The sequence below is a fragment of the Malaclemys terrapin genome, chromosome 4 (genome assembly GCF_027887155.1).
Source record: "Malaclemys terrapin pileata isolate rMalTer1 chromosome 4, rMalTer1.hap1, whole genome shotgun sequence".
Classification (NCBI taxonomy): Eukaryota; Metazoa; Chordata; order Testudines; family Emydidae; genus Malaclemys; species Malaclemys terrapin.
In genome coordinates, this window is record NC_071508.1 from 145470014 (window position 1) to 145495743 (window position 25730).

Below are 25730 nucleotides of genomic sequence, written 5' to 3' on the forward strand. Positions count from 1 at the left end.
GCACAGTTCATACCCCTAAGGGTGGATTTCTGACAATTTTCACATGGGTTAAATGTAAAGTGAACTTTCTATCTGTCTTGTTTATCAAGGATAGTTAAAATAGTTTAGCTTTTCATAGGAAAACAAGCATTGCAGTGTCTGGGGGGTTTTTTTTGTTTTTTTTTTGAAGTCACAGGATTTTTAAAATCTATTTACTGTTAGTTTTGCATTGAGTGTACAGAACACAAGCTAATGTCACATGTTTATTCCTGTTCTGTTAGGAAGCATATATTCAAGTCCAGGACTTTATAGCAAAACCATGACGCCCACCTATGATTCTCACGATGGAAGCCCTCTGTCTCCTACTTCAGCTTGGTTTGGAGATAGTGCTTTATCAGAAGGGAATCCTGGTATACTTGCGGTCAGCCAGCCAATTACATCCCCAGAAATCTTAGCAAAAATGTACAAGCCACAAGCACTTCTCGATAAAGCCAAGATCAACCAAGGGTGAGTTAAAGACATATATTAAAAACTTAAGCTGCATTCTTAAAACGGTTACAAAGACTCAACCAGACCTTTTTTTGTTATCTATTGTTGACAACTTGCAGATGGCTGGATTCGTCGAGATCGCTCATGGAACAAGATGTGAAAGAAAATGAGGCCTTACTGCTCCGGTTCAAGTATTACAACTTCTTTGACTTGAATCCAAAGGTACTGAGTTATTTCTGTCTTGTACATATGTCCAAACGTTCAAAAAGTGGAGACCAGTGTCTGCATTCAGAATGCTTGCATGCCCATTTGTATGGGCAACTGCTCAGCTGCCGGTCTTTGAAAATGTGATCCTGTGTCTTGCATTGTATGTATCATTTGAATCTGTTTGTTTACACATCAAGACTCTGCCAAATGAACAAAATCAGATGGTTGCCTGAGCATCTGTTAAGGGAATTCGGGTTGTTTCAGTGTCAAAGTGGTTTAGCGTTTAAATCTCAAGTAGAAATTTGGATGTAAAAATAAGTCTCGTGATGTTTATTCTCTTTTAATTTGATATGTTTGAAGTGTAAAGGGCCCCAGGCCGCCTTTTGCAGGTGCTTTATATGTGTGTGGTGTTTTTTTGTGTGTTTCACTATAGTACGATGCAATCCGAATCAACCAGCTTTATGAGCAATCTAAATGGGCTATTCTTTTAGAAGAAATAGAATGTACGGAAGAGGAAATGATGATGTTCGCAGCATTGCAGGTAAGAGACGGAGTCTTTTTTTTTTAATTGAACTCAGTTGCAATTTTGTAGCCTTCTATAGGCTTTAAATCAAGGGGTGGATTGAAGCTAAACTGCATTGCAACTAGTTCATTAAAAGCCTTGCTCTATCTTTGTCAGGAAGCTGAACTTTCTGTTCTAATGAAACTTGGCTGGTTTCCTATTCTCTAGTGTTTACTTAAACTTTTTAGGTAATTTAAATATTTGCTTCATATTACTTCACATGAAAAGGAATTTAGATTATTTTCCCCAAAGTTGTTTGTATCTATCTTGACTCTTATTTTTGCCCTTTTAAAAAAAAAAAAAAATACAAGTAAGTACATTAGGTTACTGAACTGTATCTTTCTGGCTCTTTGCCCCTAGAACAGCTGGTGATAATCTGTGGGTTTCCTAGAACTATTTATTTATCTGTTGTGCAGAATATTATGTGCAAATTTGGCATAGGTAATACACCTGTGAATGCTTTTACCATTCATTTCCATAAGACTGATTGTAAACCAAGTCTAAGTGTGGTCCCAAGTCTGTCTGGCCTCCAGGCTGCTTCTCTCCTCCTCACCCATGCAGAAACATCCCTGGCCTAGCAGATCCGGGGCTATATGGATTTCAACCCATAGCGGTCATTTTGCAAAAAAGAATAAAGAAAGCAAGAATGTAAAAGTTCGTCCTCCAGTTTCCCTGTAAGAGCAACCCAAGATGCATGATGTTTGACATCCACTGTGACATTAACAGTTTCAGCTTTGTAGATTTAATTGTGGTATCGCTGTGGTAATTCTATCCTTTCTGGATTATAATACTTAGTCACAAGTTTCTGCCTTCAAAAATACTTATTGAATGAACACCAGAGAAAATAGCTCTCCCCTAGAAAGATCACTTCTATTTTAGGGTTTTGTACTGCCGCCCATTACCCTAGTGCCCGAGTGCCTGCTGCATAAAATAGATTGGGAGCAGCAAAGTCCCTAGTGGACTTCATGGAATTTCTGGCTCTCGTTCTTCCTCAGGTTATAGAAGGCTCTGCTTGGGGGTGTAGGATTTTTTTGTTTGTTTTTTCTGGTGCGGTAAAAGAGGGAGCAGATCATGCTATGAATGCCATTCTGGTTATGATTAAAAAAAAACTGTATCAAATAGATTTTGCAACATTTCCTGAAGCTGGTTAGACTCTGGATTTGTCAATACTCCTTTGGAAGTTCATTCCACAACCAGATCCCCCTCAGCTGAGATGCTTTGTGTGCTTTCTGCTGGGCTCTGTGATCTCTATTGACCCAGAGGCGCGCAACCATCTTGGAGCGACATAGCTGGAGATGCAGTCTCTAATGCATCTGATCCATTAACTGCTTTGAAGAATTGCTTCTAGTATGGTAGATTTGTTCTAGATCTGAATGTTGTTTCTATGCCACTATCTTTAAGGAGCACGAATACTTTTCTGAATGTGCACAGTGCTGCTTTTATTGCAAGACAATACAAAGAAGGAATTTTAGATAGTAGCAGTTGCTGAAATGGCAATCCAACCATTGTTTTTGTTATAATAATGAAGTGTGTTAGCAATACAAGCACTGGTATAGTGTGGGTAGATGGCAAATACTTAGGAAACCAAGACTTTGCTGCTGATATTGTGCAACTAAATGACCCCCACACACATCCCAAAAATTACACAGACAATATGGCAAAAATAGCAGGCCAAGTAAGGCTCAAAACTAGTTATGCTAAAACAAACATCCTTGAAACCCAGCCATCAAGCAGTAATATAAAATTAGAAGACAAAAATATCAAGAAAATAGAACAGTTTACATACCTGGCCAGCATCATATTGGCTATTGGAGACCTCAAGAGGGAAGTGACATCAAGGATAGGAAAGGCACCCCCAGCATTTATTAGACTCAGCAAGATATGGAAATCAAAGATATACAGCGCTAGAACATAACCAAGGATTTTTAATGTAAACATAATCTCAGTGCTAGCATATGGCTGTGAGAGCTGGCGATCTACCAAAATATTAGATAGTAAACCAGATTCCTTTGAAAGTAAGTGCCTAGAAAAGATTCTGGACACTGTTGGAAAGACTTCATCATCAATGGAGAGAGCTGAGAAATCACCAATCAGCAGCTCTTCAGGAATTGCTGGACATATTTGAGGCATGCACTGTGGATGCTAACCCACAGATTCCCCGTGAGGCTGTCAAGTGGAAACCAACTGATGTGAAGAAACAAGGGTGCCGAAGAGAAAACTAAGACCCCTAGCCGGCAGGGCAGAACAGTTGATCTCTCAACACCTTAGAGCAGATGGAAGCAGCCACAAATGACAAAGATGAATGGAAGAGACTAGTTTCCACCCTGTGCCCCAATATTTGTTTGGGAAGTATGTGATAAGACCAGCCATTTACACTTCAAGTTTGCATTTTCCATTGCACCTTTCTGGTATAGAATGAGTAACTGGATAAACTTTGTAGTAGCCTAAAATAAATTATTAGGTTGTCGTTTGGGGTTTTTTTGGTTATGTCTGTCCTGCAAAATCCAGAGAAGACTAAAACAAGAGTTGAGATGTGCCTATGTCTACACTGAATACAACTCTGGTTTGTAACTAGGTCATGCTTTACTCATTGGACCCTATTACAAAGTCCATGTTTGAGGTGTCTGCACAGCAGCCTTTTCACAACAAACTCACATGTCAGCTGGGCTTGCATGTTCAGTTATCACACAATCTAGTTGAGCTTTTCCCAAAATAAACTGGGACAAGCACTCTGGTTGCCATCCCGTACTGCCTGGGAGATAGAGCTCCCAGAATTCACAGAGCAGCACTTGAAGCAGTGCATTCTGAGATGATCTGTCACACGGAAAGCTAGAAGGGATGAGGCTCATCCAGACTAGTTTCATTAGCACTATACAGCAAAGTGTTTTATGGTTACACAAAGAGCTTTATGCCATCGTCTGCCACACATTAACCATGTTAGCTGGACCCAAATCTGTGTAGAGCCAACTATGTCATTCATGTACTATAAACTGAGTAGGGAAGGATGGGTTTGTGATTAAGACCCTGGATTGGGTTCAGTTTCTGACTCAGTCATGGTTTCCCTGTGATCCTGGCCAAATCACTTCCGGTGGAATTTTCAGAAGCACTTAGCATTGGCCTGACTCTGCTCCCACTGAAGTTAATAGTAAATCTCCTATTGACTGCAGTGGAAGCTGAGTTAGGCCAATGCGGAGCATGCTTTAGAAATCCCACCCATAAGCTCTGTGCTTCAGACCTCCATCTGTAAACTCTGTTGTACTGGTGATAGACTGTAGCCTGTTTTTGTAACTGGCTAGTCCATTGTTTGCCCAGTAGAGTCTACGGAAGTTTGTGCAGTTGTGCTTGTAATGTTTTAAATGGGAGCATAGGGCAATAACATAGCTGTATTATCTTCTGGTTACTGTAATGTAGAACACCATAGCACTCATCTAAAATGGATTGCCAGCCTCTTCTCCGAATGTTGTTGCTGTGGTCATGCAAAGTGTGATCCCTGTGGCTCCCCTGTTGTACCAATACAATATTACCATTACAGCTATTTAAGTGGATGACAATGAATGTGACAATAGTGAGATTTCTGCTAGGTCAGATAAGTGTTTTATTATTCTGTTAAATTTAAGTACAGTGTATTTAAAATCAACAGGGTCTCTAACTTGTGTTTCAGTACCACATCAACAAACTATCAATCATGTCATCAGAAAATCACTTGAACAACAGTGACAAAGAAGTTGATGAAGTTGACGCTGCCCTGTCTGATTTGGAAATTACTTTAGAAGGTGGTAAAACATCAACGACTCTGGTAAGAGTTAATGACTTCTTAAAGTTGAATAAATGCTTGTGATCTGGCAGACTTAACAGTGGGACTATAGGAAGTTTGCTGATGAAGCAACATTCCTTCTTTGGTCTCTTCTTATTTGTCTCCTCTCTGCACTAAATAGGCCAAATCTTTTCCATGCCTCTGATCGTTTTTGCTGCCCCTCCCTGGACACTGTTTCTGCTGTACTGGATATAAGAAGGGTTGATGAGAACTAAGCATAGGGTTGCCACGTAGTGTGAAGGTGTAGTATTTTTGGCATTGTGCTCTAACCCTTAATGCAATATAATACTCTTTGACCAACACTGTTATTGAGCAGATGATTTCACTGAGCTGTTCCGATACCTCCTTTCTCTGTCCTGAGTATTTACAGTTAACTTAGAACCCATTGACATGCATCGTTAGCTCAAGTTGTTTGTTCTAATGTGTATCCCTTTACACTGAATGTTACCCGTCATAATGCCCAGTCAGCTAGCATATAAAGATCCTCCTGTAGAAACCAAGTATAACAATACATTTGTAGCTATGGCAACAAACTGTGAGGCATGAAGATTATTAGATTCTAATCCACTATGAACCACAAGCAAGTCACAGTGGCCTCCTTATACTTTAGCTTACCCAGCTGGAAAACTGGGCGAAGTAGGGCCTCGCTAAAACTTGAGCCATTATACGTGTGAAATACAGCAGTGTCAAGGACAACTCAAATGGAATACATGAATTTCTGTTTCTTCTAATTGCTTAAAAAATACTCAGTTCTGAATAGATTTAGTTTTTCTTCCGCTGTTCCTTAGTTAATGAACAAAGCTTTACAGTGCCAAAAATATAAATTCTAAAACTTCTGAAACACAGTAATATTGTAGTAATCTGGCTCTTCCATAGAACAGCACTGTGAAAGAAGAATTAAGGCCAAATACCTAAACTTTTCAAGATCGGCATCTTCCTTCAGAGGAACAACTCCAGTCAGTGGAGCATCACACACTTATGCCGGGTTTGAATTCACGTGTTTATGTTCTAACCTTTTCAAGACATAAAAGACCGAAACCTTCAAATTTTGTTTTATTTTTCTCTTTTAGCAGCCATCTTAAGTATATTTTTAAACTATTTGTAGTGATCTTTGAAGTTAACATGGATTTTTTTTTTATTTTTTTTTTTTGCTTGCTAAAGTATCGTTATTGATAACAGAGCTTTAGAAGTATTAACTTGTGCTGCTTCTGATGGATGTACAGTGGGAAGAAGAAAATTGTCAGGTGCTATATAAATAGTGGCTTTTTAATAGGAGGAATCTTCAGATTTCAGTGCCACTGAAAGTGATTTAAACCATAATATTGAGGAGCCTACCCTGCCAGATAAGAATTAAGAAATTTAGAAATGACACATTGGTTGAGACTGTCCATTTAGTATCTGCCTCGGGATGAATATTTTGTTTGTTTTTGTTAATCTGAAATCCATAGATATGTTCTAGGGATATAGTCAAATGTGAAAATACTGAAAGATTGCCATTTTAAACAATTTGAAAGCAATTCAAGAACCCTCTGTGATATTTTAAAGCAACATCCTTTATTTTATTTTATTTTTTGGCTCGGATTCAAGGAAAAAGCAGTGAAGTCATAAAGAACCTATGCTTATTCTCAAACAGCAGTCCAGTCCTAAACTACTTCAATTGTGTGTGTGCAGAATCAACTCCAGAATTTCAAGTGCAGTACTGACCTTTTAAAAACCTATATTAATGAGTCAATTGTCTCCTCCTACTTGTGTGTTGAGAAAAGAGTTTCAAAGTAGCACTTCTTTGGAGTGAATTTTCTTCTTTCTCAGTCTGTGAAATAAACTGTAGTCTAATAAAGTAGACTGATCTGTGAGACCTTGACATTTGACAATGAAGTTTTATCAAGCTTTTTTCCCCCTCATCACTGAGGAAATTGCCGTTGAGTAATTGCATGGCATTGTCCTATAAACTGAATCACTGTCCCCAGTGCCCTGTTTTCGGATCCTCCCATCCTAGAACTGAGTCTTGTGTCTGGCAGACAAATCAAATGAATGATCTTTTATTTTCAGGGTGACATCACTTCGATTCCTGAGCTTGCCGACTACATTAAAGTGTTCAAGTAAGTACTGATGGGAAGAGGCGCTTGTGAAACAGATGTCAATGAATAAATAATGACAGTACTGCATAATTCCCTTTCTACCCTGCTGTCTGGATTCTTAGCTGCACGCCACTGCTCTGGTTTGTGTGAAATGTCTTCTAACACATTGACTTCATAGCTGCAGTCTAGCTAAAATACCACAGTGCTCCAGATATTAAAACTTCCTGTTTATTTCCACTTTATTTTGCACCTATCCTATACACTGGCCACTTAATGTTAGCTTTACTACATTTTTTAGTACAGTGATTCAGTTCTTCAGATGTATAACTGCTGTCTTTCATTGCTCCATGCCCCTCCCCATACCCCACTGGAGTTGGGGGAGGGGACATGCTTTGGCTACTCTTCACCAGTAGCTGGTGCTGAAATGTTTATATTCTGTTATGCCAGTAAGTTAATCAAGCTATCCTAAAATTAGAACTGTCATGTAACTAGAAACCTTACTCAAGTGCTTTTCTTGGTTTGAGAGACTAGATGAATAATAAACAAGCGTCCTTCTAATCTGCCTGTTCTGTTCTGGCTGCCAAAAGGAGCCTCTTCCAGCTTATGTAGAGCTTTTTTAGTTATAAATTGGATCATGGTATGTGGAAACTGGGACTAGTCATGTTTGAATCTTGACTAATATTTTGGCAGTCAGGGCCGTCTCTTGCAATTTAGTATGCACTGCGTTAGGGAGATGATGAAAGTTCTGGAATCTTTGCATAGATCTCAATGAGACTTCATGGGTTAGGAGCAGAAGAAAAGCAACTGCATGAGAACAGGGTTGTAATTAACCTTTATTTTGTAATGGTTTGTTTTCTTGAACCGTAGCCTGTCATCTGTTTACTGAAAAAGTTTTTGTCCATCTTGTAATGCATATTTATCAAGTTTACTATAGTACCTGACTCAGTCTGGGTCTCTGGTGTATTTTGATTACTAGAGCACAGTTTCAGGACTAGTGTGTCTATCCAGCTATGTGAATTCTTTTTAAAAGAGAGAGTCTGTTTTTGATACAGTTTGACATACTTAATTGTTAATAAAAAAGGCATAACTTGGGAAGCTAGCTGATTGGCTAACTAGAGCTCTAGTTGTGGGACAAACCTCATTTATCTTTTGGAAGGTGTTAGACTCACTAGACTCTCTTGGATCCATGTGACTAGGGAAAGAGACGATGAATATTTAAATTGATTTTTTTAATATACAGAAAGGTTAAACAAATCTAGAAAAATCAATAAGACCAAGCACTGGGTGGCCTAGGATCCTAAATTCTCCAGACCTTGATATAATCATCATCTTTGTATTCGCTTGAGTTACAGCATCTGCTTCATTTTAAGTAGTTGCATTTCAGTCAAATTTGTTGCTGCAGTTTGAACGAACCGGGGCTTTGTTTCTTTAGCCTTCCACCAAAGAGAAAGCCAAGTGTGTCTGAGGTGCTGAGAATGGCTTCAGCTCAAGCTGCCACTACTCAACAGGCAGTAGATGATATAGATTGAAACCGAGGTGTGTTCCTATAGGCATCTGGTTTCCTAAATAGAATACAGAAGCTCCCCGACTTACGCAAGCGGTCCATTCCAGAACACCTTGTGTAAGTCGAATTTTGCGTAAGTCGGGAACGTATCTCCGACAATTACGCGCAAAAAAAAAAAGCGTACAGAACTTTTTGCGTAAGTGCGAATCTCTGTAAGTTGGGTTTGCATAACCCAGGGAGCATCTGTATCTTAAATGTAAAGGACTCACCTCACCTATAAAGAGACTGGAGTGTATGTGAGAACTTACTTTAAAAAAATGGGGCCAGGCAGTATGTTACAAGAAACCTATTGAAATGACTCTGTGGATAAATTGGCCCCATCTTGGATGGGACATGTCCTTTGCATTCTTCGGGCATGTTTTACAGTGTAGAAGTTGCAATACTAATTCATGAAAGAAGCACTGTTGTCCCTGGGGCTTGAGAGACTTATCTCACACCTACCAGCCTGATGACTAAGCTTAGTAGCCCCCGTGCCCTGCCTTGCCACTTGCAGGTTAAAGGAATAAAATGAGGGTTGCAAAGGGAAACGTGGATCAAGGCACGCAGACAAACGATGGAAAAACCTGCTCGCTCTTCTTCTCTGGCTAGAGGCTGAACATCTTAAAATGAAAACTGAGGGGGTGGTGGCAAACTTTTTGAAACTGAGCCGCCTTTCCCACAACCACACACAGGGCTATTGTGGTGTCTTAGAACTTGAGGATGGAGAATACGGGTGAAGGCAAAATCTGAATGAGACCAGACATCTGCTCATCCCGAAACCAAAACGTCATTTAAATGTTTGGGAACAAATCATCGAGACAGCTGGGCCTCCTGACTTCCTCCTAACCCTTCCCCCGCATTTCCAGGCTTCCTCCAATACCAAGAACTTCTCACTCCCTACAGGCGTTAGACTTGACAGGAGGAGTCAGTTGTTTTCCTGCTGTTTCCTGGGCATTTCCTCTTTACATTTCACATGTTGGGAATTGAACAGTGCAGTCCATGGCTTATTGAGTGCCATAGTGCTCTCTACCCTTAAAATGGAGCCGCAGGAGAAGCAGAGAAGTAGCTGGTGACTTGTGGGAGGGTCACAAAGGGTCAAGTGCCCCCCCCAGCAGCCAGCTCTGGGCTGGGAGGTGAAGGGGCGGGGCCAGAGCCTCTTCCAGCCACGCTCCCCGGTGCAGTGCAGCATCCCGGATGACTGAGAGTGCCTGGCTACAGCAGTAGCAGGCTGCCCCCTGCCCAGGCTCCGCTTTTGAGGACAGTGGCTGAGTGAGCCGGAGGGGGGCCCCCCTCGGCATGTTCCAAGTCGGCTCCTGTCCCCAAAAGCTGCTGCTCTTCCCCAGCCTAGCTGCAGGCGCTCTCACAGCCAGCTGCTGCTGCGCCTAGAGCATACTGGCTGCCAGAGAGCCTGACTGGGGAGGGGCAGCAGCCCGCTCCCTGCCCAGGCTCTGCTTCTAGGAACAGACGCTGACTCTGAGCATGCTGGGAGTGGGCGGGGGGGGGGGGGCTCCGAATTGCTCAGCCACTATCCTGGAAGCCAAGGCTGGGTGATAGGCAGCCCGTTGCTGCCACATCCAGGCGTTCACCCGGGCAGCTGCTGCGCTGCACCAGGTAGCATCCAGGAGTGGCTCTGTCCCATTCTCTGCCCATCTCTGGCTGCCAGGAAGAGCAGCTGAACATGCTGGTGGGGGCGGGGGAGAGCCGGTGCAGCAGGAAGACAGAAGCAACACACACACACACACACACACACACACACACAATGTGGGGAGAGCACAGGGGCCCCCAGGCTGGGAGTGGTGGGGGAGAGGAGATGTGAGGCGGTCATGTGTCCTCCCCTTCAGCTGGTGCCCCCCCAGTATGGGGGCGGGGGTACTAGTCGTCGTAAGGAGGCAGAAAGTCGATGAGCGCTATGCTGGGTGGTGAAATGGGAAGCAGGTACGCTGTGGGAGGCCAAAATAGGTGCATCAGTGCTTTAAATATCGGAAGTTTTATGCTGGAATGAGCCTCCTAAACCTTTCTTGAAGTTCACCCATTAGCAACTAAAGTACTTGATTCACTGGAGTGAAAGGTAAAATCCGGTGCGGTGGGGATTAGAATTCTGTGGGTTTCACTCATGTGGATGGCTGCTTCCACATCTCCTTGTGGCTTGGTGGAACACTATCATGAAGGGCTTCTGTGGACCAGCTGCCATTTGCTGAGTGAAGTGGCCAGTTGTGGAGCTAGCATCCATGACTCCCACAGAGAGGGAACCGAAACCTTTCACTAGACCAACCCCTTTGTAAGGGGCAAGCAAGAGAGACCGCTGTAATAAACCATGTGAGATCAGGTGCCGAAAAGAGATTACATATGGTTGGCTGCTGCTATTTTGTTTAACAAGCATCATGATTTTTAATTAAATAGCAAAGCATTAACTTTCAAAGTAATAAATAACTTTCTTTTAATATTACAGAAGAAAAACCTTTTTTCCATGATTCATGGAAGCTTCTTTTTATAGGCATTGTTAGTGGGAGCTACCCTGACACTTGTCCCCTATGGAAGTACTTGGATTCAAAAGTCCAAGCTATTAACCTTATTTTATTTTTCTTGAACAAATCTTCTCTGTAAGAGGGTAATGGAAAACAAGCGTACATATAATTGTGCAACTCAGTTACTGATCCAGTGGGATCACTCATGCATCCGTTTGTTTACTGTACATCATTGTAAGGTGAGGGTTTTAAATCCTGCGGAAGCAAGATTTGGTTGGGGAGGTAAGCAAAGGGACAATCTGTGTATTCTGAATATAAGAACCAGGGGCGGCTCTATGTATTTTGCCACCCCAAGCACGGCAGTCAGGCGGCCTTCGGTGGCATGCCTGCGGGAGGTCCGCCGGTCCCCCGTCTTCGGCGTACCCGCCGCCGAAGCCACGGGACTGGCGGACCTCCTGCAGGCATACCGCCGAAGGCAGCCTGACTGCTGCCCTCATGGCGACTGGCAGGCCGCCCCCAGCATGCGCTTGGTGCGCTGGTGCCTGGAGCCGCCCCTGATAAGAACTTCAATATGAGACATGTTCAAAGTACAGAAGATCAGCTTAAGAGCCCAGCTACCTGTGGTGTCCCTTAAACTAATCACTGTTACCCAAGTGAATTGCAGATCTAATGTAGTAATATCATCAACCTGTCTGGCAGGCCTAAGAAACTGACGCTAAAAGGTTACAAGCAATACTGGTGCACCTTCAAAGATACATCCATTTCCTGCTATAAAAGCAAAGATGAATCCAGTGGGACTCCAGCTCACCAAATGAACTTAAGAGGTAAGAGAGACGCATGCCGTTCTAGTAACGTTATCCAAACAAGTCTGTCATTGTCACCATTTAGTTCTACATTCATTTCTTTTGTATTACATTTCAGATGTCATTCTAGTGTTGAGTATTAAAGGAAAAGTGACTGAGGTTTCTAAGTATGATGTAAAAATACACTTCTAAATAAGCGATTGTGGTAATAGCATAAATAATGCTGTATGGATCAGAAGGCTTGTGGAAAACTTAGCCTCGGGTGACCAGACGTCCCGATATTTAGTTGTTTTTCCCGCGTCCCAACCGATGTACATTTGTCCCGATGTTTTGGCTCGGGGCTAGAGGAGTACATTGGTGAGCACTCACCTGGGGTCCGAGCAGTGCTATTTGGGGTGGCTCCTAGGAAACAGCAGGCAACAGGACCCTGCGGCCCCTAGGCACACGGGTGGCCGTGGGGATTTCTGCATGCTGCACCTACCACAAGCGCTGTCTCCATCGCGGCCAATGGGAGCTGCGGGCGCGGACAGGGCGCAGACCCCCCTGGGCTGACCCTGACCCTGGGGCACTGCGTGCTACTCATGTAAGTCCCACCCCCATAGCTTCCAGCCAATGGCGGCAGCTGGAGCCAGTGCTTGTGGCAGGCGCAGCACATGGAGTGGAGACCCCGCTGTCCGCCGCTGACCTTAGGAGCCAGAGGAACCTGCAGGTGCTTCCCAGTGGGTGGGAACCATCCCCCAGGTAAGCGGCGGGGCTGCACCTGGGGCACTGTGCCTGCAGTTGGGCTGCAAGCGGGAGCCAGGGCCATGTGCTTGTGGCAGAAGCCGGGGCCATGCGGCCCCAACCCGCGGCTTGCAGCAGGGCTGGAGTGGGGGCCGTGAGCCTCCGACCCGCAGCGGGGATGTAGCCGGAGGCGGGGCTCTGTGCCCCCGACCTGTGGCGGGGCTGCGGCGGAAGCCGGGGCCCTGCACCCCCAACCCGCGCCAGGGCTGTGTCCCGATCCGGGGCCGTGCAACCCCAACCCGCAGCTTCCTCAAGCTTTGTATCCCCCTTCCCTCATGGCTCCAGTGTGAGGTGTGGGAGGTGAGCCTGTTGCTGCCCCCCCATGTGTCCCGATATTTTGTTCTTGTCATCTGGTCACCCTAACTTAACCTGTTTTCACACAGTAAAAATATTCAAAGTTCACTGAGATCTGCATTTATTTTAATTGATGGTTCGTGTGTCTGGCTTTTAGAGTGAAGCAAAAATAAGTTAGAGCATATAGGAGCTATATATTTTGTAATCCTATTTTTTTTTTTGATGGATTTATTGAAATAAACAAGTTTAGACTTCAGCAAATGAGTTGTAAATAGCAATATTTTCCTCTTCAAATGCAACCTTTCTTCCTCTCCCCTGTTATGTAAACACACAAGTCTTAGGGCACGTCTTCACTGGCAACGTTAAAGCACTGTGGCTCTTTAACATGGCTTGTGTAGTCACAGCACAGCGCTGACTTGGGCTCTCCCAGCGCTCTAAAAAAACCACCTCCACGAGGGGCGTAGCTACTACCAGCGCTGGTGCACTGTCTACACTGGCACATTACAGCGCTGAAACTTGCAGCGCTCCAGGGGGTGTTTTTTCACACCCCTGAGCGAGAAAGTTGCAGCACTGTGAAGTGCCAGTGTAGACAAGCCCTTACTCAAACACAGTCTGCAAGACCTGCACATTACGTTTAAAATTCCTAAGGCTGCTGGCCTTTCTTATATTCAGCAGTCAACTATACCAGCTCAGAGGGCTATGGAACAGCAGAAGCTACTGACAGCTTTAATTTTTTACCGTGAAGGCAACAACAGACAGGCTGCCAAATGACCTCAGACTATAGTTACGGAGATGTGTAGCCTGGAATACCTTTTTGGGAGCTTTTGACGTTGCTGCTTCTGACTGCATTTTAAAAGAATCTTGGAGACTGAGTTGAAATGAAGCCCACGTTAACTTGGATGTTTTCAAGAACTGGAGTTCTCAAAATGCCTAACATCTAATATAAACATTTTAAGACTTTTCAGCAACCAAATTTGAAGAAAACTAGCGCCTCACTGCTGAAGATATAAGCAGCACACCCAACCCACATAATTTTTACAGAGTGATAGTTTTGGATTAGTGACACCCAACCTGACCCTTGGTTTTGCTGTTATAAGAGAATTATTAGACTAGGTAATTCCATTCAAAATTTTAGTCCATTTGAGAGGAAATGAAGGGTCAAGCAAATTGTGTAATGCCAAATTTAATTGAACTTGTATCGTGTTTTTTTTGTTCTCCCTCAAAATAGATCTTGCTTTTCATTTTTCCTTCCATCGTCTTGGAAACGATTCACCACAGAAGCTGAAATGTTATAGCCTAGATTGTAATTTAAACCATTGCTAAATCCCGCAATGTGCTCTTACGTTATCTGCAGTACCACACCCTTTGCAACCAGGCAGACTGCTCTGGCTTTAGTTGCAAGACATCAGCTTACTCTTAACACCATGTTTTGTACTTTTTCCTCTGATTTCCCTTAATTTTTTTACCGGCTTTAAAAACAAAGCATGGTGTACATTCTTCAGCCAGGTTATAACACATCATATCCCTGGGACACTGCTTTAATACCATTAGACTGGAGTGGTTATTTTTTTAGAGCACGTGTCTCCATACACACTAATCACTAGCTCTTTTGTTACAGGGTGCGAGGTTACTCCTGATGTAAACATCTCTGGTCAGAAGTTTAATATCAAACTTCTGATTCCAGTTGCAGATGGTATGAATGAAATCTGGCTTCGCTGTGATAATGTAAGTCTGTGATTGGCATTGTGTTTTCTCGTTGCCCCGAACATACTCCTCTACCACAGCTTGCGTTTTGATAGGCGGCTCATATTCTTTTGAGAGACACACAGCATTGTGCGTATATAGATGTAATGTATAAGACTGGCCCTTACTCCTTTTCCTTATGTACAGTTGTTATATCCTACACTTTGGTCGGGTTTTTGGCTCATTGTAAGTCTCTTAGTATGTTTCAGTTCGATTCTTGTACTGAAAAATTCGACAGAGCTTTGAACAGAAAAAAGAAAGATTTGCCTTCCTTTTGAGTGCCCCTTTCCCTTTAATTGCAGGAGAAGCAGTACGCACACTGGATGGCAGCCTGCAGGCTAGCTTCCAAGGGCAAGACCATGGCGGACAGCTCGTACAACTTAGAAGTTCAGAATATTCTGTCATTTCTGAAGATGCAGCATTTGAACCCAGATCCACAGTTAATCCCAGAACAAGTCACAACTGACATTAATCCAGAATGTCTGGTTTCACCTCGCTACCTGAAAAAGTACAAGAACAAACAGGTACCAGTGTTTTAATCATTTTCCAGAAATCTTGCGTTTAACCCAAAGAGTGAAATCCTGGCCCCACTGAAATCAATGGGAGTTTCATCATGTCAGTAGATGACTTCAGTGGGGTTAAGATTTCATCCTAGGTACATCAGATGTTGATGCATTTTAACAGAATTTGACAATCCTAATACTTTAAATTGTGTGTAAATCTAATTTGTGGTTTTGATCCAATATCAAGTGATTGGAGCATGAGGTCCCAGTGATCTTACTCTGAATAAAAACAAACAGTTATGTATGTCAAATTTGCAATGAGATAGCAGACGTTGACAGTCTCCCAGAGTCTGAACAATGGGAGCCGGTTATTTTACGCACATTTTTGAAACTTCTTTTTTGTGTACCAGATTATAGAACATCTGCACATCAGTCCATTGGTCAATTCTGCGTACCTCTTAATATTCGTGTAATGGTATGTTTGTGGCAGAGTAAATCAATAGCAGGAATTGATCTTAGTTCAGTTTACTTGCACAAAGCTCACGAAGAAATTCTTGGGATTAATTTAGGTTCCCATTGTTTACAAAGTGTTCCATGCAGGCTTTGCTTTAATGTAGTCTGTATTTTTTATTCGCACTGTTCCAGCACTTGTAAATAGATGAAATACCAGCCATTGAAAATATATATTTTTAAAGAACTGTGACTTAATTTTTGAGTCGTAATCTATATCTAGTCAGTGCATGGTAGAATCCGATTATTTCTACCACAAACAAACACATACATGGGTTGCACAAAGTCACACAGTATTTGGCTAAAGTTGCAAAAATAACTAAAGCATTGCTCAGTGTCTCTTTAATGATTGAGTAAACTCAAGTACACTGATTGTTAATCTGTAGTTAAATTACTGTGTCTGAATCCGATCTCTGGAAATCAGAAGGAGGGTTGCCATGCAGAGAAGCGGGAAAATGTAGCTATTTATTGGCACAGTATGATTTCCTGGCAGTGGAATTTCATTTTCTATAACCCTTATTATTCTCTGAATAAGCCTTTCTATCCATGGGGACAGGGAAGGATTGCATATATAACACATTATAACATATAAGGCACTGTAGACTTGAGCTTCGTAAAATAGACACTGGGGAAAATATTAACTTGTATTATTTGCCCAGTGTGTTTATATCTTGGTTAAGAAGCAATAGGTGCAACACTGGAGATGGGAGATAGCAGTTAAAGACTTGTAAAAAGCCAGGCCAACAATTCTGAAGCCACAAATCCCTTTAGAAGATTAGTTAAGTATAAATAGATCCTTTTATTTAGAAAGGCAGCAAGAATGTTCCGCAGTTTTGCTCCCTTTGCATTTTATTGGTTTCCTTCTTCTTGGTGTCCTGGAGGTTGTGTAAGTTGCATTGAGACTGTTTATCCCACAGCATCATGTGATGGGGGAGTAATGGAGAAAATGCTGCCCTCAGGGAATTCGTGGAATGTAGACTGCCAGCTAAAAAGGAACACCAAGCTACTGCAATATATTCAGTTGAGGGTAATTTTGAGGGGAAAACCACTCACCAAGTGCAAACTTATCTGAAATGTACATTTACAATAGCCATTGATCCGTTAAAGATAAATGTCAAGTTTTCACTAACCCATACAGTCTCATTATTGGACTAATGATCTCAATAGGTCAATATAAATGTGAATGTCATTGATCGTGTTAAATATTGTATCAGCTGGATGAGTTGGTCTGCTTAGGGCTGTGGGGATATGGACACTTGGTTTACAACCAGCCCTCTAACTGGTTCATGGTTTTACTGTAAACTGACATTTGCAATATTACAGGTTTGCAAATGGATTTCGGAAGTGCTAAGACAGAAACACAATAGATTCATAGTGTTTAAATATTAATATGTGAATTCTGATTCGATTTTGTGGCATTTACTCTGCTCAGAGCAATGAATTTCTGTGTTTTTACATCTGGGAAACATTCAGTCCAATATAAACAGAAGACTGCATTGATGGTTGCAGTCCTTAGTGTAGTTGTATCTTCAGGAAAGAGGATGCATAAAGCAGATGGCAATTTTAATTTTTGCTTTCCTTGTGTAATTTTAGAATCTTTGTAGTCAGTGAACTGTGTTGAGCACTTTTTAAAAATGTATTCTCTGAGAAGGGTACTATGGGGATATTTTCTTCATATCTAAAGTGACAGAAGCTACTGGGTTTTTAAATGGTAAATGGCTTTGCACACTCTGAAGAGGAGTGAACTTGAGTCTCATTCAACCAAAGACCTTGAAAGAACGCTGAGGATGGGAATTTTCACTCTATTTTTGACTTTGGCCACCGATGGAATTCTGAAATGCCTATAAAACATACATAAATCATTCTAGATGAATGAGACATTACTGATTTTTGATGGCTGTAGAATGAGTGATGGTTCTGTTTCCTTGTTCCCTTTTTCATGCTTGCATTCACTTTTTGCTGTTTTCCTTCCTAAGAAAATTTGCATGTTTTTTGCTTGAACTTCAGTTTGCAGATAATTTGCACTTTTTTCTTTGCTTTGTTGCCATATTTCTGATTGCTTTTTTTTTCTTTCTTTCTGCTTCCTTTTCCTTTATTCGCATTGTCATCTACAGCCAGGCTATATAAGAGACTTGGTAAGTGCTAGTAAAAATAAATCAATTAAAATTCAGATAAATTTAATTGAAAAAATAGTTTAAAATCCTTTCACATGGAGAGTAGCCCTAAAACAAAACACCTAGAGGAACATAATTCTTTTAGTTTTAATGATCCCCAGTGATTTTATCCTGTCAATCTGCTAATAAGAATCCTTTATACTAGAAATGTACATTTCAGGAGTTGATTCTCATTGTGCATCTTAAAACTGAATATGTTCCCAAGACATTTGCATCTATAATCATACCTGGTATATAAAAATAATACACACAAATATTTAGTGGTGCTTAGGTAAAAGCAGCTATTTTCTGTGACATACTCCATTTCATGTCCAATGACGTATGACGCAGTTTCTAAACTGCAGAACATCTGTTTGACAGTGTAATTGACTTACTAAAATTCCCAACAGGGAGTCTGACATTTTATGCATGGTTTTAGGTGTGTAGGTTTTTTGGTTTGGTTATGGTTTTGGGTGGAGGCATGGTTTTCATAATATTTCAAACGTACAACGGTTGCCTGAAGACTGTGTGTCTAATCACATTCAGATCACAGCCAGGATATTGGAGGCCCATCAGAATGTAGCTCAGATGAGTCTAATTGAAGCCAAGATGCGATTTATTCAAGCTTGGCAGTCTCTACCGGAATTTGGCATCACACACTTTATTGCAAGGTCAGTGGTTCTGCTTAAGTAATAAGGTAAAATTTCATGTACAAATGTGTAGATTATTCTCTTCTATTTAAAGCTACCATGAGATATTCCTAGCTGGGAACGGTGTAGTTTAGACAGAAACAACTTCTTGTAAAATGCTTCAGTATGCATAATTACAACTTCACACGCAATATTATTTGCATGTAATAGTTAGAATTCGATTTAAATGTCTGGGGAGGGATTTTAATCTATTGCTGCATTTATTGATTCTCTCTGTCGATCTGAAGTAATAAGTTGTGTCAGCATTGGAAAGAAAAATTTTAAATTACATTGGTTCAGCTTGTTTTATGAGTCAGTTCAATCATTGAACGCACAACATTTCTACATAAGGTTTCCCTTTTCTAAATCTAAATGTCGTAGATTCCAAGGGGGCAAGAAAGAAGAACTGATTGGAATTGCCTACAACAGACTGATCAGAATGGATGCAAGCACAGGAGATGCAATTAAAACGTGGCGATTCAGCAACATGAAACAGTGGAATGTAAACTGGGAAATAAAAATGGTAAGCAAGGCCACATTTACGGAGCTGGGGAGACTGTTATTTGCCCAAATGTCCATTGTAAGACGTCTTTTTGATAAGAACTACACATGACTTAGATTTAGCCTGAGGGTTCCTCCTGATTTTGTTACATGGGAGGACACTGCTTGGTTTCATAAACTATTTCTCTTTCTCTCCTTTGAGTCCAAAATTTCTTTTTAAACTATTTACAGTTTGTGTAGGGTTTTTGAGTGCAGTTCAGTCTTGTGTGAGCTAATTCATTTACAGCATCCCCAAGAATTTCTTATACACTATAAGGAATCCACTTAAGATTTTATTACTTTCTTGGAAATAAGGACTGTATCACACCTCTCTCTTCCCCCAGGTGGGCCTGGTGATTGTCTAGATTGGGTGGCTATGTGTCGTGGTGATCCAGTAAAGTTTCCTGATTTTATTTTTTTATGAAGCTGTTTCTAGAAAGACATTTGGCTCTAATGTATAATCAATGTTTATCATTTGGGGACCTATCCTACTTCAGTTAAAGTCAGCAAAAAGGCTCCTTCTGACTCCAACAAGAGAATCTTTAAAAAAGTGTCTAAAAACTATTCGGTGACCTTTTTTCACTAAACCCCAATTAGACCCTTATTACTCAGCAGATGTTTCTAGTCTGTGTGCCAATACGCAGCCAGATACCGAAGCATAATCAAATTTCTGGGCTAAGAGGGTAATACGGGACTGCTCACTGCGTACAGCTAAATTACCTAGATTTTGTTTTGTTGTTTTAGTTTTCACTTTTTTATTTGCAGCCCAGCTTAGCGTTCGGTGGAACTAACGGGCAGTCAGTATCAGATGCTGTTGTATAAACATTGAGCTGGTCCTCTAACCAGCTTTTACTCGCACATGCACAAACTCCCACCAGCACTTTGCAGGTGCAACGCCTGGTTAAAACTTCCCGCTGTTGTGGTGGATTCTTTAAAGGGCACATGCCTGTGAATACCCAAGCAGAATTAGAGGCTGGGGGCTGAAAATATGTCCCAGTAGCTTTTAATTTTGGGGCGGTTTGGATTTTTTTAACCAGTTCCTTAAGCCACAGTACAGTAACTCCTCACTTAACGTCCTCCCGCTTAACATTGTTTTGAAGTGACGTCACTGCTCCATTAGGGCACATGGTGGTTTAAAGTTGTGCAATGCTCCCTTATAACGTCGTTTGGCTGACTTTACAAGGGAGCATTGCACAAGTTCTTCTTCTCCGCCTCCTCCCCCTCCCTTCCTCTTCTCCCTCCCTCCCAGCTTTGTTTGGGGCTTTAGAGCTGCAGGCCAGGGCCCCGGGGCCCCCTTAGGCCAGGGCCCTGCAGCCCCTACGTTCTGGGTGGCCCTGCCTGGGGAGGAGGGCAGCTCCCAGAATCGCGGCCATGGGGGCGGTGCCGCGCTGCGCAGAGCCACCTGCACACCCCCTGCACCAAACAGGAGCTGCCCCAGGTAAGTGTTCTGCCCCTCCTGCCTGCCCCAGCCCTGAGCCTCCTCCCGCACCCTAACTCCCTCCCAGACCCGGCACCCCCAGTCCTGAGCCCCAGGGGTAAGCCAGGGGCACCTCCCCACCACAGTACAGTACTGTACAGTGTATAATGCCTTTTGTCTGCCCCCCCAAAAAATTTCCTTGGTACCTAACCCCCCACATGGGAAAATTGGATTGGTTTAGCATCATGTCACTTAAGGTTCCAGAGGGGTAGCCGTGTTAGTCTGAATCTGTAAAAAGCAATAGAGGGTCCTGTGGCACCTTTAAGACTAACAGAAGTATTGGGAGCATAAGCTTTCCTGGGTAAGAACCTCACTTCTTGGCATCTGAAGAAGTGAGGTTCTTACCCACGAAAGCTTATGCTCCCAATACTTCTGTTAGTCTTAAAGATGCCACAGGACCCTCTGCTTTTCACTTAAAGTTGCATTTTTCAGGAACATAACTACAATGTTAAGTGAGGAGTTACTATATCTCCGGTGGTTCAGACCAGATGCTCTGCAAGGAACTTGTTGGCTTCACTTATCCCAGAGTCTGACTGGTGTGGGCTAGCAACCCTACTGGCCTCAAGAGTTAATAAACAGTGCGTCACTGGAAGGAGATTTTTCTGAAGACTTCAAATGAGAGACTTTGTTAATAAAACCACAATAGGCTTCTTGGGGGAAACTAGTAATTTGGGGGGCGAATCCTTCCCCCTAATAGTTTTCTATCCAATCATTTTTTCTCTTCAGAAAATAGACACAGAATGTCAAGCATGAAACTTTAAACAGTTGTTTGCTACAAGGAGACTTATTCCCTCAGGGCAAAGGAGTTTTAAAATGTTTGGACAAGAAAAATATTTGCTTCATCTTAAGCTACATAACTGTTTGCTTAGACAATACAGAATACATCTGGGCTAATGGAGAAGCATAGAAATGTGGAGAGGGGGAACTCCTGAAGTTGGTCTAATTTAACACGACCATCTTGTTGATCCTAATCCAGTGTGTTTTGCGCTGTAGGTTACCGTAGAGTTTGCAGATGATGTAAGGGTGTCCTTCATTTGCACTGAGGTGGATTGCAAAGTGGTTCATGAATTCATTGGTGGCTACATCTTCTTGTCAACGCGAGCAAAGGACCAGAATGAAAGTTTAGATGAAGAGATGTTCTACAAACTTACCAGCGGTTGGGTGTGAGTTTGATGTACTGTATACTGAGAGAAACCCCGTGGCCATATTAATATTTAACTTTAAAAGCTGTTATTTGAAATATGCTGCTTAATAAAGTAAGCTTGAAATGTATCTCTTTTTTTTTTTTTTTTAATCATGGACATTTTGCATTACCAGCCAGTTAATGTATGTGCACTAACGAGCACTTCCATTAATCTGCTATGAAGAGACCGTTTAGAGGCTACATAATGTAGCAAATTCTGCCTCTGGTCTTTAGACACAATGGGCAGATCACGAACAGATTTGACTGATAGCTAAATTATAAAGAGAACTCTAAGCCATCTACTATAAAGCTATCCAGGGCTTAAACTATATGAAGTCTATTTATCATGTTTAATGCATGTTTTTTCTTTAGTGTTTTTTTTAATACTGTAAATTTGACCTCCTGTTTTTGAAGTCCTCCACCCTTTGAGTAGAATTTTGATCTCTATTTTCACACTACATGAGTCAGGACAGTTGCCTGACATTATTTTGAAGATAGTTGTGTGGGGCCTTGAAGAACAGTCCTCTGTTAGTCTGTTATAGTTTGGTTTATGTGTTAACTTTTTCCTTTGGATAATCGTTTATATTGTCTCTTTTCTTTCTTTTTTTTTTTTTTTACTTTTACACTGTATTGTATTACAACACTCTTAGTACTCACCAGCATACTCACTGTCTGCCTATGATATGCAAATTTTTTCATTACAATATGAAGTAAAGGTCTATGAAGTATAGGTTTTGTGTAACTTATGTAAAAACACAAATTTTATAAAATTGTACAGTTTTTTTAACTAGTCTCACAAGTCAGCTAGAATTTTGCATAGATCTAGTGTGTCAGCATTAACTATATAGTGCTTTTAAAAGATATGGATAGCAATTTAGAAAAAAAAATTGCCGTACAATACATTTTTATCTAAGTTAAGTATGACTTTATTATAGTTGTGCCACATTGTCCTTAATAACTCTAATGCCTGGAGTCTGGGTGTCCCCATACGTTGCACCGGTGCAGAATTAACACTATTAAGGGAGCTCAGGCCCCGCCCAATGCCAAGGAATAACCAGTATTGTGTTCCGATAGTCTGTGGGTTAAAGACTATGTACAAATGCATTTTATTTTAAATAAAAGTCAAACCTTTTATTTAATGTTCAGTTCCACTTCTGGTTCTTGTGCCTTGTGTAGAGTAATCTTAATTTCATACCCTACGAAATAGATTTACCGGAACGTTCTATAGGATTTCACAGGTTGTCCCTGTTGCTAATAACTTGTCCAGTTGCATAAGAAATCACACCTTTTGCTGTGATCCCATCCTAGCTCACAAGCCAGGTGTTGTCTGGGTGGGTCAGTACTTGGATGGATCACCTTCAGGGCAAGCCCAGGTGCTCTAGAAACTAGTACTGGTGATTAGGTAGGTAGCTCTTTTCTCCTCCATGCCAGTACTGAACAGATATTGCCACGTGGTACTGCAGGGGGACTTTTTGCTGCTAGACAGTGGTGGTGTCTTTCAGACGAAATGTGAAATGGGTGTCTTGGCTATGGTCACTAAGGACTTGTCTCCACTTCAAAGTTAACTCGAGTATTGTCCCTAACTCCAGTCCCATCCCCACACACACACCCTTAACTCAAGGTGCAGTGGTGCTTGAGTTGGCTGGCCTGTCATGGGGTGTAGCCTGAAGCCCGAGTCAGCAGCTGGTGAGCTGTGCTAATACAACCTCTCTGCAGTGTGGATGCAGGCTAGCTCCACTCAAATGCCACTGGTCCTGCAGTGCCTTCCTGCAGTTTCCCATGCGACAAGCACAGACAAGTTCTCCTACAACTTACCGGCCAACAATTCAGAGGGATTCTGCTTCCTGCAGCACGAAGAACCGTGGATATGCCCCCAGAAGTCTTAGCACCACAGATGAATGAGTACAGCACCAGTGTGGATGCAGCGGCTCTAGTGTTCCTTCCCACTGTAGCCACTCTCTCAAGCTAGGCTAACTTGAGAGGAGTGACTCCAGGCTAGGTAACTCGAGTTAACTCTGCAGAGAGGACATTCCCTCAGTATCCTGCACCATTAGCCAGGTGGTTGGGTGTGTTAACCCCCACTGTCCCGCCTCCCTAAATGCCCCCTGCATTTCCGGTGGGCTACAGTGTTCTTTTCTGATCATACGCTGATATGTAGCATTGCCATATGCGGCGAAGGAACTGCTGCATTTCGCAGTCATTGATCCTTGTAAACCACTTACCCGCCTCCTGTGTGTGGTGTGAGTGTTAATTATTGTTTGTGACGTGCTTGGCGGTCTCAATAAGGAGTGCTTATTCGTTCCTGGCTGCTGGCATGTTTGCATCCACCAGATGCTCACAACACTGTTCACAGAAGCCCAGAGCTCCCCACTCCAGCAAATATCAGACCGTCTGCACTAAACTCCCAGTTCTGGTGGCTGCTGCTGGACTCTCCTCCCAGGCCCATGTGTGGCAGTCTCCTGGCAAAGGGTAAAGAGGCTGGGCTGGAAATCTTGTGCAGTAGTGACCTCTCCATGAGCACAGGCAACAGGAGAGGAGGAGCTCTGCCTGGATGACAGTGCTCTGTCAAAGTCCAGGTGTCCAAAAAAAAAAAATCATGGCTGAGGGCGGGGGAGATTGGGAGAGAGATGAAGAATCTGGGGGTGATAGCGGATCACAAATTGAATGAGTGAACAATGTGATGCAGCTGCAAAAAAGGCTAATACCATTCTGGGGTGTATTAACAGAAGTGTCCTATGTAAGGCCCAGGAGATGGCTCTTCCGCTCTACTCAGCACTGGTGAGGCTCCGCTGGAGGAGTGTGTCCAGATCTGGGCACCGCAATTTAGGAAAGATGTGGACAAATTAGAGAGTCCAAAGAAGAGCAACAAAAATGGCAAAAGGTTTAGAAAACCTGACCTGTGAGGAAAGGTTGGGAAAACTGGGCATGTTTAGTCTTGAGAAAAGAAGCCTGAGGGGGGACCTGATAATCTTCAAACATGTCAAGGACTGTTATAAAGAGAAGGGTGATCAGTTATTCTCCATGTCCACTGGTGGTAGGACAAGAAGTCCCGGCCTTAATCTGCAGCAAGGGAGATCTCGGTTAGCTATTAGGAAAAACTTTACAACTGTCAGGGTAGTTAAGCACTAAAATAGGCTTCTAAGGGAGTTTGTGGAGTTGCCATCGCAGGAAGCTTTTAAAAACAAGTTAGACGAACACCTGTCAGGGATGGTCTAGGTTTACTTGGTCCTGCTTCAGCACGGCGGGGGAGGGGGATTTGATGACCTCTCAAGGTCCAATCTAGTCCTACATTCCTATGATCCTATGAAGACTGGAGGGCTAGAGAAAGTCAAGGATACAGAGCAGGGTGGAGGAACAGCTGAGGCAGGAGGCAATAAGGCTAAAGAATAAAAGGCACACTTCAGGAGGGGGAAGGGGAAGGGGCAAAGGAAAGGATTTAATACAAGGGCAAATTAAAACAATTGTCAAGGAGTGAAGAAAATAAAGTGAGAATGAAAGAGGAGAACAAGTAAAAGCAAGACCCAGCTACCCTGTGGTGACTGCAAGTGAAATGAGCTTAAACACCTCATCACTCATGTGCAGATATGTAAATACCTTTAACAACGGTGTGCAGCCCCCTGGCTCCTGGCAAGCTGCTAGCACGGTCCTTGGTGGTGCAAAGATTGTCACGCTGGCTTAGACCTCCAGGCACCAAGATCTGGAGAAATTCTGCTCCTGCTCTCTGTGGAAAAGGGATGGAGAGATTTCCCCACCTGTGCACACAACACCCTGCCTGCTGCCCATAGGCACACACAAGCACCTTTTACTGGTAAAGAGTCTGCTACCGTGTTCTCCCTTCCGCCTTATTCCAGAGACCCTCAGCCTGAGGTAGGGCAAACAGTAGCTGCCACCATGTCTATTAGCATCTTAGCTTGG

The 25730-nt window shown here is 42.5% G+C and overlaps 1 protein-coding gene across 6 annotated transcripts in view; it reads left to right on the top strand.

The window, feature by feature from the left end:
- FERMT2 (FERM domain containing kindlin 2) overlaps nt 1-22954 on the top strand; it is a 97752-nt gene extending 74798 nt beyond the window's left edge. For 4 of the 6 annotated variants that reach the window (XM_054025604.1, XM_054025603.1, XM_054025607.1 and 1 more), the window contains 12 exons: nt 261-486; nt 588-690; nt 1109-1216; nt 4899-5033; nt 7101-7150; nt 11837-11961; nt 14636-14742; nt 15063-15284; nt 17888-17908; nt 18473-18597; nt 18997-19138; nt 21626-22954. In XM_054025604.1, coding sequence (XP_053881579.1) covers nt 261-486; nt 588-690; nt 1109-1216; nt 4899-5033; nt 7101-7150; nt 11837-11961; nt 14636-14742; nt 15063-15284; nt 17888-17908; nt 18473-18597; nt 18997-19138; nt 21626-21799 — 1538 coding nt within the window. In that variant the 3' untranslated portion in view covers nt 21800-22954. The remainder of the gene's footprint in view (nt 1-260; nt 487-587; nt 691-1108; nt 1217-4898; nt 5034-7100; nt 7151-11836; nt 11962-14635; nt 14743-15062; nt 15285-17887; nt 17909-18472; nt 18598-18996; nt 19139-21625) is intronic. The other 2 variants (XM_054025606.1, XM_054025608.1) reach the window with 1 other exon arrangement.
- The last annotated feature ends 2776 nt before the right edge of the window (nt 22955-25730 follow it).